This window comes from Mobula birostris, chromosome 18 (assembly GCF_030028105.1).
Source record: "Mobula birostris isolate sMobBir1 chromosome 18, sMobBir1.hap1, whole genome shotgun sequence".
Classification (NCBI taxonomy): domain Eukaryota; kingdom Metazoa; phylum Chordata; class Chondrichthyes; order Myliobatiformes; family Myliobatidae; genus Mobula; species Mobula birostris.
Window position 1 is genome coordinate 4,581,077 of NC_092387.1, and position 17,152 is coordinate 4,598,228.

The 17,152-nt window shown below is 43.8% G+C and overlaps 1 protein-coding gene across 1 annotated transcript in view; it reads left to right on the plus strand.

The window, feature by feature from the left end:
• LOC140211912 (sorting nexin-1-like) overlaps window positions 1–17,152 on the plus strand; it is a 124,322-nt gene that overhangs the window by 90,586 nt on the left and 16,584 nt on the right. Inside the window, exons 8-9 of the mRNA XM_072282114.1 lie at window positions 2,112–2,190; window positions 14,260–14,335. Coding sequence (XP_072138215.1) covers window positions 2,112–2,190; window positions 14,260–14,335 — 155 coding nt within the window. The remainder of the gene's footprint in view (window positions 1–2,111; window positions 2,191–14,259; window positions 14,336–17,152) is intronic.

Consider the following 17,152-nt stretch of genomic DNA (forward strand, 5'->3'; position numbering starts at 1 on the left):
TGCCAGGAAATAAGTCCAGAACCAGCCTATTGGCTCAGGGTGTCTGACCCTCCAAGGGAGGAGTTGTAAAGTTTGGCCACAGGCAGGAATGACTTCCTATGACGCTCAGTGTGTTATCAAAGAATGTACAAGTTATACACCTTGAAATTTGTCTATTTATAGGCAGCCACAAAGCAAGAAACCAAATAATCCTGACTATTCATTTTAAAATAATTTCATTATTTATGTAAATAACTTAAATTGTACATGGCATAATTAGAGGGGCTCATTGAAAGTGAGGCAGGTTACAATGAATCGATCAGTTAGGGAAATAGGCTGAGGAATGGTAAATGCATTTCAATTTGGGTAACTGCAAGGTAATGGGTAGGGGTTTATGCAGTGAATGGCAGGGCCCTGACAAGTGTTGTGGAACAGAGGGACCTGGGAGTATGAGCACACAGTTCGTTGCAAGTGGATATGGTGATGAAGGAGTTTAGCATACTGGCCTTCAGTGAGGGCTTTGAACTTGGGAGCATGGACATTCTGTAGTTATACAAGTCATTGGTGAGATTGTATTTGAGTATTATGTACAGTTTTGGTCACCTTGTTATAGGAAAGACATTGTAAAGCTGGAGAGGGTGCAAAAAGGATTTATGAGATACTGCCTGGACTAAAGAGTCTGAATTGTAGGAAGTTGGCCACATTGGATCTTTATTCCCTGGAGTACATGAGAAAGATGGGTGACCTCAGGAGTTTATAAAATAATGAGAGGTGTGGATAAGGTTGATGTTCATAGTCTTTTCCACGAGGCTGGGGAATCCAAAACTAGAGAGCACAGATACAAGATAAGAGGGGAGAGATCTGAGAGGTAACTTTACAGAGGATAATGAGCACCTTGAGTGAGTTGCAAAAGAAGTGGTTGAGGTGGATACAATTGCAACATTTAAGAGAGATTTGAACAGGTGTTTGAAGGGTTATGGGCTGAACACGGGTAACTGAGACTAACAGGAAGGATATTGTGTTCAGCATGGATCAGTTGGGCTGAAGGGAGTGTTTCTGTGCTGTATTACTGACCGCTGTTCCTGTCTGTAGATGGTGTTTTATCTTGCCTTCATTTTCCCAGCATTGTTCTATAAATCTACATGTTGAATTTGTCCCATGTGGGGTGGGATTTTATGGAATCGACACCTGTGCTGTTCTGCTCAGAGGGAAAAATGTACAGAGGGGATTGAAAAGTTTTCACACCCATGCTCTGAACCTGATGCACTGTGTAAGTGATTTCTATCACCAGAGATGTTTATCTAATTAGTGTAATTTAGACCTTCCTAATTGACAAGTCTTCAGTGATGGGTAGTGCTGGAGACTTCTCATTTGATGACTCTAGGTTTAGGTCCCAGTGGACCTTAATTCAGGGTGGTCTAGTGGCGCAGTTAGTAGGTTGGTGCTGCTGTTGTGAAGTTTCCATTATCTTCCTGTAACTGAATAGATTTAGCCTGGGTGCTAGTGTTTCCTGCCACATTCCCAAAGTAGGTCACTTGTCCACTGTAAATTGCTCCTGGTGCAGGTGGGTGAGTTGATGGGACTGTGGGGAGAATAGGAATTTTTATTTATTTAGTGATTCAGCCCAGAGCTGGCCTTTCAAGCCATGTCGCCCTAGCAACCCTACAACCCCAGTTAACCCTAACCTAATAACGGGACAATTTACAGTGACCAATTAACCCACCCAGTACGTCTTTGGACTGTGGGAGGGAACTGGAGCAGCCAGGGAAAAGCCCCACGTTCTATGGGATGGACAAACATAAAGTCCTTAGAGGACACCGGAATGGAACTCTAAAACACCTCAAGCTGTAATAGCGTTGCGCTAACAGTTATGTTACTACACAGCTGCAAGAAGGTTGCTCTGATAAACTGAAATGATCTGTGTTATTGGAGGATACAAAATTACTTCGGTGTCAGATTGAAATGTAGTATATAGAAATGACAAATGGAGCAGCCTAGAGCTTGTCCCTATCCTTAACTGAGAAGTCCCAGTACACTATTAGAAAGCTAATTACCTGTCATAACCATAATTTCCACTCTCTAGATTCCCATTTCCTAAAGTAAATTCCTAATCCTGCTTTCTCTTTGGTAAGGTATGACCAAAGTAAAAGTTGGGAAAGAAGATTCCTCCTCGGCTGAGTTCCTAGAGCGGAGGAGAGCAGCATTAGAACGGTGAGTGTGGAAACCAAGGCAATGTATGGTATAGCTTTCAAAGAGGCATAAAACTTGTTGCATCTTGATCATTTTATTAAGCGTTAATAGATCAAGGAAAACTGGAAAACAGACAATAACAGGAATGGAAACTAGCTGCAGAAGGCAAAACAAAAACTAAAAAGATGATGCTGCCTTGTGGTCAGCTCTTTATACACATAGGAAACATTTCATTCTGATTTGCCTAAAAGAGCCCGTTTTCAAATAATGTAGCACCAGAGAAGCTTCCAGAGCTTTCCAGAATGTTAAGACTAGAGGACATGCTGAACAACTGCATATACGTACTATGGCTACCAGGAAGCATACTAAACAATCGCATATATCTGTTCTGATATGTCGGTCCATGGCCGCCTCTTATGCCTCTCATAGTGGAGGAGTAACACCTTGTTCCATTTGGGTAGCCTTCAACCTGATGGCATGAATATCCATTTCTCCTTCTGGTTTAACAAAAATAAAATCCCTCCCCTCCCTCCCTCCTTCTATTCCCCACTCTGGCCTCTTTCCTGTTCTCTATTACCTCATTCTGATGCCTCTCCTCCTTCCCTTTCTCCTGTGGTCCACTCTCCTCTTACCGGATTCCTTCCTCTCCAGCCTTTTACCATGTCTTTCTTCATGGCTTCACTTATCACTAGCTATCCTCCTTCCCCTCCCCCACTTTTTTTTATTCTGGAGTCTTCCCCCCTTCCTTTCTATTCCTAAAGAAAGGTATCAGCCCAAAATGTTGACTGTTCATTTCCATAGATGCTGTCTGACTTGCTGAGTTCCTCTGTGTGTTGCTCTGGATTTCCAGTATCTGCTGACTTTCTCATGTACATGTATATAAGTAGCACAGAATTGATTGTAAAGCTGCAAAGAGAATAACAAGCAGTCTAATCTAGCAATTGAAATACCAGACTTTCAGAGTTGAGGTTTGAAGAACTGCTGGTGAGCCAGGCTGTATCTATCTTTGGTGGGTCTTGAAGACTGTGAGTTGATGTACTGAGAACTTGGGTAAGATTGGAGCATTTCGGCCATAGAGGCTTTGAACTGAGTGATGGCCTGAGAGCCAGAGCTCAGTGAGGGTGGTCAATGAGAGTCAGAATCAGGTTTAATATCACCGGCTTATGTCATGAAATTCATTAACTTTGCAGCAGCAGTACAAAGCAATGCATGATAAATATAGAAAAAAAATTGAATTACAGGAAGTATATGTGTGTATGTATACATGTATAGTGCCTATATTTTAAAAAAATATTCACGCACCCCACCCAATTTGGAAGATTTCATGTTTTATTGTTTTACTGCATTGAATCACAGTGGATTTAATTTTGCCTTTTTGACACTGATCAACAAAAAAGGACTCCTTTGTGTCAAAGTGAGAGCAGATCTCTACAAAGTGATCTAAATTAATTACAAATACAAAACACAAAATAATTGATTGCATAAGTATTCATCCCCCCCCCCCCTTAATATGACACACAAAATCATTACTGGTGCAGACATTTGGTTTTAGAAGTTATATAATTAGTTAAATGGAGATCTGGTTTTGGAGACCTGTGTGCCATCAAGGCCGTTTCCATTGATTGTAGTAAAAATACACCTGTATCTGGAAGGTCCAACTGCTGGTGAGTCAGTATCCCGGCAAAAGCTACACGATGAAGACAAAAGAACACTCCAAACAACAGCACAAAAAGGTTATTGAAATGCACAAGTCAGGAGATGGATACAAGAATATTTCCAAGTCAGTGAATATCCCTTGGAGTACAGTTAAGTCAATCATCAAGAAATGGAAAGAATATGGCGCAGCTGTAAATCTGCCTAGAGCAGGCCGTCCTCAAAAACTGAGTGACCGTGCAGAAAGGGGACTCATGAGGGAGGCCACTGAGAGACTCAAAGCAACTCTGGAGGAGTTACAAGCTTCAGTGGCTGAGTTGTGAGACTGTGCATACAACAACTGTTGCCCAGGTGCTTCACCAGTCACAGCTTTATGGGAGAGTGGCAAAGAGAAAGCCACTGTTTGGGAAAAATCTCATAGGAAATCTCAGCTAGAGTTTTCCGGAAGACATGTGAGAGACTCTGAAGTCAGCTGGAAGAAGGTTCTATGGTCTGATGAAACCAAAATTGAGCTTTCTGGCCATTAGACTAAATGCTTTACTTGGCTATGTAAGCCAAACACTGCACATCATCAAAAACACACTATCCCTACTGTGAAGCATGATGGTGGCTGCATCATGCTGTGGGGATGCTTCACTGCTGGAGGCCCAGGAAGGCTTGTGATGGTAGAGGGTAAAATGAATGCGGCAAAATATAGGGAAATCCTGGAGGAATACCTGATGCAGTCTGCAAAAGAACTGCGACTTGGGAGAAGATTTGTTTTCCAACAAGACAATGACCACAAGCATAAAGCCAAAGCTACACAGGAATGGCTTTTAAAAACAAAGTTAATGTTCTGGATTGGCCAAGTCAGTCCAGACCTCAATCCAGTTGAGAATTTGTGGCTGGACAGAGGGCTGCTCACTCACAATCCCCATGCAATCTGATGGAGTTTGAGCAGTTTTGTAAAGAAGAATGGGAAAAATTTCCAGTGTCCAGAAGTGCAAAGCTAACAGAGATCTATCCACATAGACTCAAGGCTGTAATTGCTGTATCTACTAAATACTAACTTGAAGGGGTGAATACTTAAGCAATCAATTATTTTGTTTAATATTTGCAATTAATTTAGATCACTTTGTAGAGATCTGTTTTCACTTTGATCAGCAGAAAGATTCTTTCCTGTCAGTATATATAAAAAAAACCAAATTATATCCACTGTGATTCAATGTTGTAAAACAATAAAACATGAAGACTTCCAAGGGGGTGAATACTCTTTATAGGGTGTGTGCGTGTGTAATATGTTCCAGCCCTCATTGAATAGGCTGATGATACAGGTTAAGCTGTCAAGGTTAACATCATTTGAACCAGGAGTTGAGGAGCTAGAGTCTTCCATCCCACTGGAATTTGCAGCCTGGGTTTGAAAGATGGATCTCACTTCTATGCCAGAATTGCTGTTCAATAGGGTTTTTGATTCTTCCTTGATGAGAGACTTGGATTAGCACTGCAAATAAGTGTGGGCCTTCCAGAGAATCGGGGTTGAATATTCTGAGGTGGATGAAATGGTTTGCCTAAGTCGCCACTTCATGTCCTGTGGCAGGTTCAAGTTTAATTGTCATTTAACCATTCATGCATGCAGCCAAATGAAAGTGTTCCTCTGGAGCCAAGATGCAAAACACAGTACCAACAGCAAACAACACATAGTTATGAGAGCAGAACAACATAAATAGTATATCTTTTTCTTCTTTTTTGTGTGACTTGGGTCCCTGAGTGGCATGGCCTGTACATTGATGGTGCATAGGATATTGCCCTGGCCCAACATGTCTTCTACCAAGCAAACACTGGAGGGCAGCACCAATGGGTGTTCACTGTGCTACCTGAATTCACTATATCTTGTAGGGCATCATGGCATAATGCCTACTGCTGTTTTATCCAAGGGCAGTAGATTGCCAGGGCTGTCACTGAACAGGGGCTGACTGAAATACCAGGGATGAATGGTAGATGTAGGTTCAGACCTCTGCTAAAGCAAATTGGCTGAAAACTGAAACTTTTAAGGTATAATCATAAAGGAAGTACTGTAGCGGTGTGCTACGCACAGCGTTAGAATAACCACACGGAGTCGGTGAGTTGGAGTTGTGATAAAAGGATTTATTCAAACTTCGCAGCCTACTTTAAAGCCTTCCTGTTCCCGCCCTCCCTGGGCGGGACTGCTGCGGGGAATACATATTCCCAGACCCTTTCCGTGCGCGGGATTTCCCCCCTGCTGGTGAAGATGGCCTGGCGCCCTTTTTGGGGCCGGCCCTCTGCCCTGTGCTGTTGTGAATCGGTTCGTGTGTGCCAGAAAGTGGGTCGCCCCAGTACCACGCTTTCAGCCACTACGTAAATCCATAGTCAAGTTGGCAGCATGAGGAGGTAGCCTGAAATGTGCTTTAATTTTAGGCTTTCCTGTTGGATCCAGTCCATGTTAATCCTTGGCTCAATTAGCAAGGAATCTACTTGCAGCATATTTTATAAACACAATTGTCTGTCCATGGGAGCTAATCTGCCCTAGTGTGTATGGGTTTTCTCGTCTCCACACAAAAATAGTCTTGATCTTAATTCAGAAACTTATAGGTCAGCTTTGCAAAGCAGAGTAAGCAATCTTTAAACTTTTCCAGTTGCCTAGTTAAAATAGCAGTATTTATTTATTTGTTTAATTTGGAAATTCATCGTGGAACAGGCTCTTCCGGCAGCTCCCAGCAGCCCACTTATTTAATATTAGCCTAATCATAGGACAATTTTCAATGACCAGCAGGTCTTTGGACTATGGGAAGAAAGCAGAGCACCCAGAAGAGAGGACATGTTCTCCCGTGCACTCGTGAGAACATACAAACTCCTTACAGACAGTGCTGGAACTGAACTCTGGAATACCCCAAGATGTACTAACTGCTTCTACTGTGATGCCATGGTTCAGTGATTGTTGGTTTCTGGTTTTTAAAATTATCAGTGTCAGAACTTGGGTGGGTGGGTTACATCAAATCCTTGGCTATCGCCATTGGCTCCATTGGCTTTCCATATCTTCTTTCCATCTTTTTTTGAGCCGATGGGAGTACTTGTGGCAATGACCCACCAAATGTGAGTGGCATGTTAGCGTAATGCTTTTGCGGGGCCAGCAACCCGTGTTCCAATTTTTGCTGCTGTCTATAAGGAGTTTGTATGTTCTCCCTGTGACTGCATGGATTTCTCCAGATACTCAGTTCCCCCCACATTCCAAAGATCACATGGTGTAATTGGGTAGTGAGGGTTCTTTGGGCAGAAAGGGCTTGTTACTGTGTTGTATCCCTAAATAAAAAAAGTTTCAATGTATTCAGCAGAGAAGGCTGAAACTGAAGTTGTGAAAATTGGCCGACTTGCACTCTGAAGAATTGCTTCCTTTCTGGAATTTAGTTTCATTCTGAAATTTATCAAATCCACCCTTGTGCTCTTTATACTTCCATTTTCAAATTTGACGTCTCAGTCGTCAAAGAAAAATGTTGTTCCTGATTTCAGTAACTGCAGATGGTTTTTCTTCCCCCACCCCACCAACACCAATCCTGCCTTTCCCTATACCTCTGCCCGTCCTATTGCATTCTCTGAAAACTTAACAACTCACTTCTGTCGTCGTGGGAGGAATGGTGTGGTCATGAGTGTAGAGCTTGCTCCCTGCAGTGAAGAATATTATGGCTCAGCGCTCCAGTTTTACCCAGACTAAACAAACTTTGCACCACTGATAGTGAACTACCCAGCTGTTCCTGGCATCTCGGTCCCTGAAAATAACCCCTTTATCTGTGCTGTGCAGGGCTGGCTGTGGTTCTGAAACCAAAGGTTCTCTTTCATAAATGGTACTGCTGTCCTGTATTCATTGAACCCCTCTGCATTCTGTTGTTTCTCTTAAATGTTCTGTTGTAATTTAATCAGAATCTGGTTTAATATCACTGGCATATAGAATAGTACAGGACAGTACAGCACAGTACAGGCCCTTGGGCCCACATTGTTGTGCTGACCCTCAAACCCTGCCTCCCATATAACTACGTCGACTCAGGCCTAGGGGGCTGGCGTCGGGCAAAATAACCATATAACCCCCCCCACCTTAAATTCCTCCATATACCTGTCTAGTAATCTCATAAATTTCACTAGTGTATCTGCCTCCACCACTGACTCAGGCAGTGTATTCCACGCATCAACCACTCTCTGAGTAAAAAACCTTCCTCCAATATCCCCCTTGAACTTCCCACCCCTTATCTTAAAGCCATGTCCCCTTGCATTGAGCAGTGATGCCCTGGGGAAGAGGCGCTGGTTATCCACTCTATTTATTCCTCTTAATATCTTGTATACCTCTATCATGTCTCCTCTGTACCCTTTCCAATGCTTCCACATCCTTCCTATAGTGAGGCGACCAGAACTGGACACAGTACTCCAAGTGTGGCCTAACCAGAGTTTTATAGAGCTGCATCATTACCTCGCGACTCTTAAACTCCATCCCTCGACTTATGAAAGCTAACACCCCATAAGCTTTCTTAACTACCCTATCTACCTGTGAGGCAACTTTCAGCGATCTGTGGACATGTACCCCCAGATCCCTCTACTCCTCCACACTACCAAGTATCCTGCCATTTACTTTGTACTCTGCCTTGGAGTTTGTCCTTCCAAAGTGTACCACCTCACACTTCTACAGGTTGAACTCCATCTGCCACTTCTCAGCCCACTTCTGCAACCTATCAATGTCTCTCTGCAATCTTCGACAGTCCTCTACACTATCTACAACACCACCAACCTTTGTGTTGTCTGCACACTTGCCAACCCACCCCTCTACCCCCACATCCAGGTCGTTAATAAAAATCATGAAAAGTAGAGGTCCCAGAACAGATCCTTGTGGGACACCACTAGTCACAACCCTCCAATCCAAATGTACTCCCTCCACCATGACCCTCTGCCTTCTGCAGGCAAGCCAATTCTGAATCCACCTGGCCAAACTTCCTTGGATCCCATGCCTTCTGACTTTCTGAATAAGCCTATCATGTGAAACCTTGTCAAATGCCTTACTAAAATCCATATAGATCACATCCACTGCACTACCCTCATCTATATGCCTGGTCACTTCCTCAAAGAACTCTATCAGGCTTGTTAGACACGATCTGCCCTTCACAAAGTCATGCTGACTGTCCCTGATCAGACCATGGTTCTCTAAATGCCCATCGATCCTATCTCTAAGAATCTTTTCCAACAGCTTTCCCACCACAGATGTAAGGCTCACTGGTCTATAATTACCCGGACTATCTCTACTACCTTCTTTGAACAAGGGGACAACATTCGCCTCCCTCCAGTCCTCCAGTACCATTCCCGTGGACAACGAGGACATAAATATCCTAGCCAGAGGCTCAGCAAGCTCTTCCCTCGCCTCGTGGAGCAGCCTGGGGAATATTCCGTCAGGCCCCGGGGATTTGGACTTATCCATCCTAATATATTTTAATAACTCCAACACCTCCCCTCCCTTAATATCAACATGCTCCAGAACATCAACCTCACTCATATTGTTTTCACCATCATCAAGTTCCCTCTCATTGGTGAATACCGAAGAGAAGTATTCATTCCAGACCTCGCTCACTTCCACAGCCTCCAGGCACATCTTCCCACCTTTATCTCTAATCGGTCCTACCTTCACTCCTGTCATCCTTTTTTTCTTCACATAATTGAAGAATGCCTTGGGGTTTTCCTTTACCCTACTCGCCAAGGCCTTCTCATGCCCCCTTCTTGCTCTTCTCAGCCATATGTTGTGAAATTTGTATGTGTATATATTTTTTTTTAAGTAAGTAGTTCAAAAAGAGAGCAGAAAAAATAGATAGGGTTCAGGGTCCATTCAGAAATCTGATGGTGGAGGGGAAGATGTTCCTAAAATGTTGTGTTGGTGTCTTCAGGCTCTTAAATCTCCTTGCAGTAATAGCATTCTGGGCGATGGGGGTCCTTAATGGATGCTGCAGTTTTGAAGGTTTCCTGAATGCTGGGGAGGCCAGCACCCAGGATGGAGCTGGCTGAGTTTACAGCTCAGTCCCCTTTCGTTCTGTTCTCCTCTCCTTGTGGCCCCTTAGTGGCTGGGGCAGTGAGAGGATAAAATGCTAAAATTCATTGTTTAACAAGGCAGAATGTGTAATTTTCCTGCAGTTGGACAATGTGGAGATTCAGGCCTGCTGTCTGCTGTGCAACAAAAGACCTACGAGTGCCACAGACCTGCATTGATCAACTGGCTGCAGTGTTCACTGAGATCTTTAACCTCTCAAATTGGAAGTTTGAGATACCCACCTGCTTCAAGCCAGCTTCATTTAGTTTGGATTGAGAACATCTCCTCCACAATCTCCATCAGCATAGGTGCACCACAAGGCTGTGTGCTTAGCCCCCTGCTGTACTTGCTTTATACTTATGACTGTGTGGCAAAGCAGGACTCTACTGCCATATTTAAGTTTGCTAATGACAGCACTGTCATCAGCCAAGTCAAAGGTGATGATGAATTGGCATATAGGAGGGAGAATGAAAGTCTGGCTGAGTGGTGCCACAACAACCTCTTACTCAATGTCAGCAAGACCAAAGAGCTGATTATTGAATTCAGGAAGAGGAAACCAGAGGTCCACAAGCCAGTCCTCATCAGGAGATCAAAGGTGGAGAGGTCAGCAACTTTAAATTCCTCGGTGTTATCCTGGGACAAGCAAGTAAGTGAAATTACGAAGAAACCACGTCAGCACCTCTACTACTTTAGAAGTTTACAAAGATTCAGCATGACAGCTAAAGCTTTGGCAAACTTTTATAGATGTGTGGTGGAGAGCATATTGTCTGATTGCATCACAGCCAGTCCCCTTGAACTCAAGATTCTACAAAAAGTAGTGGATATGGCCCGGTGGATCGGGGTAAAGCCCTCCACACCATTGAGCATATCTGTATACAGTGTTGTCACATTAAAGAGCAGCATCATCCCACACCAATCAGGTCATCCTCTCTTCTCACTGCTGCCATCAGAAAGAAGGTATCGTATCCTCATTCAGCAACAGTTATTACCCCTCAAACATCAGGCTCTTGAACCAGTGGAGATGACTTCACTTGTCCCATCACTGAACTGTTTTTGTCACCGCTGAACTTGCTGTCAAGGAGTCAACTCACCATTTCATAGAACATAGAATAGTATAGTACAGCACAGTACAGGCCCTTCGGCCCACAATGTTGTGCCAACCCTTAAACCCTACCTCCCATATAAATAGAACATGTTCTCTATTTATTGCTTATATATATATTTATTAATATTTTTGTATTTGCACAGTTCATCTTTTGTACACTGGTTGGTGTGGTCTTTCATTGATTCCATTATGGTTATTATTTTATTATGGATTTGAGGATGCCCACAAGACAATGAATCTCAGGATTGTATATGGTGACATATATGTACTTTGATAATAAATTTACTTTGAATAATTAAAGCCGTACTCCTTCAGCTGATGAGGTCTGTGCCCTCCTGCAGTTTCAGCCATTCTACACCAGGTGGCACCTGAGCCACAAGTTACTGAGAGAGAAATTGCTCTGTTCACCACTATAGGTGTGCTGATGTAAAAGCAATATTGTGTGGATTTGGCTAGTACCTGAAACAAACTGTTTTACACACAAGGAACACATTTTGCGGTATTTGCTTTCAAGTACATGTGATAAAATAAGCTAATCTGTAATTGTGCTTACTGATAGTCAGTGGTATTAGTTTAAGTTCAGTTTATTGTCATTTCAACCATGTATATTACCAAATGAAATGCATTCCTCCAGACCAAGCAGCACAGCACTGCATAAAACTCTCACACAACACAGTTATATTTCTACAACAATAGCATAGAGGTTAGTGTGATGCTATTACAGTTTGAGACATCGGAGATCAATTCCAGTGTCCTCTGTAAGGAAGTTTGCTTGTTCTTCCATGTGTGAGTTGGTTTCCTCCGGATGCTCCAGTTACCTCCGGCATCCAAAAACATCAGGCATTGTCCTGTGATTATATTGGGGTTAAACATAGAAACATAGAAAATAGGTGCAGGAGTATGCCATTCGGCCCTTCGAGCCTGCATCGCCATTCAGTATGATCATAGCTGATCATCCAACTCAGAACCCTGTACCAGCCTTCCCCCCCCCCCAATACCCCCTGATCCCTTTAGCCACAAGGGCCATATCTAACTCCCTCTTAAATATAGCCAATGAACTGGCCTCAACTGTTTCCTGTGGCAGAGAATTCCACAGATTCACCACTCTCTGTGTGAAGAAGTTTTTCCTAATCTTGGTCCTAAAAGGCTTCCCCTTTATCCTCAAACTGTAACCCCTCGTTCTGGACTTCCCCAACATCGGGAACAATCTTCCTGCATCTAGCCTGTCCAATCCCTTTAGGATTTTATACGTTTCTATAAGATCCCCCCTCAATCTTCTAAATTCCAATGAGTATAAACCTAGTCGATCCAGTCTTTCATCATACGAAAGTCCTACCATCCCAGGAATCAATCTGGTGAATTTCTTTGTACTCCCCCTATGGCAAGAATGTCTTTCCTCAGATTAGGGGACCAAAACTGCACACAATACTCCAGGTGTGGTCTCACCAAGGCCTTGTACAACTGCAGTAGTACCTCCCTGCTCCTGTACTCGAATCCTCTCGCTATAAGTGCCAGCATACCATTTGCCTTTTTCACCGCCTGATGTACCTGCATGCCCACTTTCAATGACTGGTGTATAATGACACCCGGGTCTCGTTGCACCTCCCCTTTTCCTAATCGGCCACCATTCAGATAATAATCTGTTTTCCTATTTTTGCTACCAAAGTAGATAACTTCACATTTATCCACATTAAATTGCATCTGCCATGAATTTGCCCACTCACCCAACCTATCCAAGTCACCCTGCATCCTCTTAGCATCCTCCTCACAGCTAACACTGCCACCCAGCTTCGTGTCATCCGCAAACTTGGAGATGCTGCATTTAATTCCCTCATCCAAGTCATTAATATATATTGTAAACAACTGGGGTCCCAGCACTGAGCCTTGCGGTACCCCACTAGTCACCGCCTGCCATTCTGAAAAGGTCCCGTTTATTCCCACTCTTTGCTTCCTGTCTGCCAACCAATTCTCCATCCACATCAATACCTTACCCCGAATACCGTGTGCTTTAAGTTTGCACACTAATCTCCTGTGTGGGACCTTGTCAAAAGCCTTTTGAAAATCCAAATATACCACATCCACTGGTTCTCCCCATCCACTCTACTAGTTACATCCTCAAAAAATTCTATGAGATTCGTCAGACATGATTTTCCTTTCACAAAACCATGCTGACTTTGTCCGATGATTTCACCGCTTTCCAAATGTGCTGTTATCACATCTTTGATAACTGACTCCAGCAGTTTCTCCACCACCGACGTTAGGCTAACCGGCCTATAATTCCCCGGTTTCTCTCTCCCTCCTTTTTTAAAAAGTGGGGTTACATTAGGCACCCTCCAATCCTCAGGAACTAGTCCAGAATCTAACGAGTTTTGAAAAATTATCACTAATGCATCCACTATTTCTTGGGCTACTTCCTTAAGCACTCTAGGATGCAGACCATCTGGCCCTGGGGATTTATCTGCCTTCAATCCCTTCAATTTACCTAACACCACTTCCCTACTAACATGTATTTCGCTCAGTTCCTCCACCTCACTGGACCCTCTGTCCCCTACTATTTCTGGAAAATTATTTATGTCGCCCTCAGTGAAGATAGAACCAAAGTAATTATTCAATTGGTCTGCCATGTCCTTGCTCCCCATAATCAATTCACCTGTTTCTGTCTGTAGGGGACCTACATTTGTCTTTACCAGTCTTTTCCTTTTTACATATCTATAAAAGCTTTTATAGTCAGTTTTTATGTTCCCTGCCAGTTTTCTCTCATAATCTTTTTTCCCCTTCCTAATTAAGCCCTTTGTCCTCCTCTGCTGAGCTCTGAATTTCTCCCAGTCCTCAGGTGAGCCACTTTCTCTGGCTAATTTGTATGCTTCTTCTTTGGAATTGATACTATCCCTAATTTCTCTTGTCAGCCACGGGTGCACTACCTTTCTTGATTTATTCTTTTGCCAAACTGGGATGAACAATTGTTGTAGTTCGGGGATTGCTGGGTGGTGTCAGAAGGGCCTGTTCTACACTGTCTGTAAGACAAACAATAATGAGGTACACTGTCACAGAATGTGCCAGCCTCTGCCATTTCCTGTTCGGGATTAGACTAGGCACGTGTAGCCATTTCTACAGTGTACTGAGAAGGCAGCTTATCTTACCTGCTGTTACCAAGTGTTGTATCATCAAGATTGAACATGCATTTAATTGTAAGCCTTAGTGTAACATAGTTTGTACAAAAACAGTATTAAATCATCAAAATAATGAACTCCAGACTAAACATCCAATGTTTTGATCATTCCAGGTACTTACAGCGGATCATTAAACACCCCACCCTATTACAGGATCCTGATGTGAGGGAATTCTTGGAAAAAGATGAGGTAACTGCTCAATGCAAGGTAGTTTGGAATGGAGTGGAGGGGAATAGGCAGACGATGAGATTGAGCAGACCCAAAGCAATGCTTTCCACAGCTGCTGCTGATCTGAATTATTTTAGATTTCCAGCATCTGCAGTTTTCTTATTTCTAAGTATCAGCACTTCCAGTTTAACGACAAGCTAACATCAGCAATGTATCTCTGACTTGTCTCCTTCTGTTATTGTTTGGACCCTCTATTTCGTTGGGTGCTTCCATAAGAAGTAGGAGCAGAATAAGCCCATTCTAACATGGCTGATTCATTAAACCTCCCAACCCCCATTCTCTTACCGCCTTCCCACAAGATTTGATACCTCATGTGTGCAACACAAAATAATCTGCAGATGCTGCGGTCAAAGCAACACTCACAACATGCTGGAGGAACTCAGCAGGTCAGGCAGCATCCGTGGAAAAGATCCGTTGACGTTTCAGGCTGGAACCCTTCATCAGGACTGTAGAGGGAAGGGGCAGAGACCCCATAAAGAAGGTGGGGGGTGGGTGGGAAGGAGAAGGCTGGTAGGTTCCAGGTGAAAAACCAGTAAGGGGAAAGATAAAGGGGTAGGGGAGGGGATAGGCAGGAAAGGTGAAGAAAGAATAGGGGAAAACACAATGGGTAGTAGAAGGAGGCGGAACCATGAGGAAGGGTTCCGGCCCGGAACGTCGACCGATCTTTTCCACGGATGCTGCCTGACCTGCTGAATTCCTCCAGCATGTTGTGAGCACGGTGCAACATCTAGGGGAGCTGCTACCTCTGGTGCTGACTGTGTGGAGTTGGCATGTTCTGCCTGTGACTGCAGATGGTCTAGTTTTCTCCCATGTTCTTCATCCCAAAGACTGACAGGTTGGTAGGTGAATTAACCACTAATTGTTCCTCATGTGCAAGTGTGTGGGGGAGGGGGGAGTTGATAAGAATAAGTGAAGAATTTTAAACCGGATTTGCATAGTAATGATGGCCCGTGTCTGTGCTGTGCTGGATGCCTCTGTAGCATAGTGGTTAACACAGTGTTATTACAGCTCAGAGCATCAGAGTTCAGGAGTTCAATCCTGGCATCCTCTGTAAGCACCTTTGTACGTTCTTCCCATGTGTGCATGGGTGTTTCCTCCAGGTGCTCCAGTTTCCTCCCACAGTCCAAAGACGTACCAATTAGTTGGTCATTGTGAAGTGTCCTATGATTAGCTAGGGGTTAAATTGGTGAGTTGTTGGGTTGTAAGTGCCTGTTCCATGCTGTAGCTCCAAATAAAATCAAACAAAATAAAATTTTTTGCCATTCTAATTGAAGCCAATTACTGAAGATTTAACCAGAGATTCTTGGGCTTCCTTACGTCAGTAATCTGCTTCAGATGGCTGGAGGCCATTAGCAGGGTTGGCTGTGTTGCTCTGGTCACATTCAGTATTTGTCTGCTCTGCTCTGCTCCTTCAGAGGGATTAGAGGAGTGGGTGGGGGTGGATCTGCCCTGGTCGACAGTGCCTCGTGGTGTAGAACCAGACTCTGATCTGGCTCTACTCTACAGTCCACTGGCTTTCTCTGATACTGAGCTCCTGGGCAGTTCTATTGCAACATATTCGGCAGGTCAGGCAGCAGCTGTGGAGGGGAATAAACAGTCAGTGTTTTGAACCCAGGTCCTTTATTGGGTATTGGACCCTTCATCGTCTTTGAGTTGCTGGGAAGTTCTAATTATTGGCTAGATCTTGGATAATTAGCATCAGAAATTAAAATGGCTCCAAATACAAAGGTAGTGAAGCAGACCCTTCAGTCTACTCAGTCCTCATTAACCATCAACAGTTTACACGAGCTCGAGGCACTGCGTTGGTCAGGGTTGACCATGGATATTGCATCATAGCTATCTACGTTTCATATGCAAGCCAGGGTAGTACGACATGGAGAGCAAGCTGTTGCCCGTACAGCAGGCTCCCCTTCTCCACGCAGCTGGTGAATGCGATGGAACGGCAGAGACTGATACAGTTTGGCACCAACCGAGTGGCAGGAATTGCCAGTCAGCGTTAAATTCAACGTAGGACTGCCTTGGGTATTCCAGCTCTGGATTTTTCTTTGCGGTTTACTCTCAAAGTCTTCCTCATGAGTGAGCTAAGCACAAGGCAGCGGAAGTTTGAGATCAGAGATTTTTTCTCATGGATGAGCTGCCAACCATGACTGATGAGCCCCATCTGCCCGAAGCAAGTGGTTTTAAATTTCCAGTAACCCATCTGTGCCCCTGTGTCAGTTGAAATGGCTTAGTAGCTAAGCCACACGTGAAGGCCAGGATCTGGACGTGGTTGTTAGAGGCTATTTGAGGTGCACACCATTGGGATTGTTAAATAAGTAGTGGGAGCTTGTCCCCACCACCACCCTACCCCACCCAACTATAACAACCTTAAGGAACTCCTGTTTACACTAATCCTACTTTCATTCCATTTATTCTTTGCAAATTTTTCCTACATCCTGATCAACTCCCCACTCAACTGCTTGTACCATATGGAAACTGTACCTGCCATAGTTGGCTCTTCCAGGGCAGTATTGGTAGTGTGGTTACTGAGCTGCTCGAATCTGGCCACTATGCTTGCTGGTTTGATTAGAAACCTCTCAAAAACTCATAATATTGAGTGTATTTAAAGCAGAGGTTGATGCATTCTTGATTAATAAGAGTGTCAAAGATTATGGAAAGAAGGCACATTGCTTTACAGCACCAGTGAGTCGGGCTCAATTATCATCGCTGTCTGTAAGGAGTTCGTGTGCTCTCCTTGTGATCACGTGAGTTTTCCCTGGGTGCTCCAGTTTCCTGCCA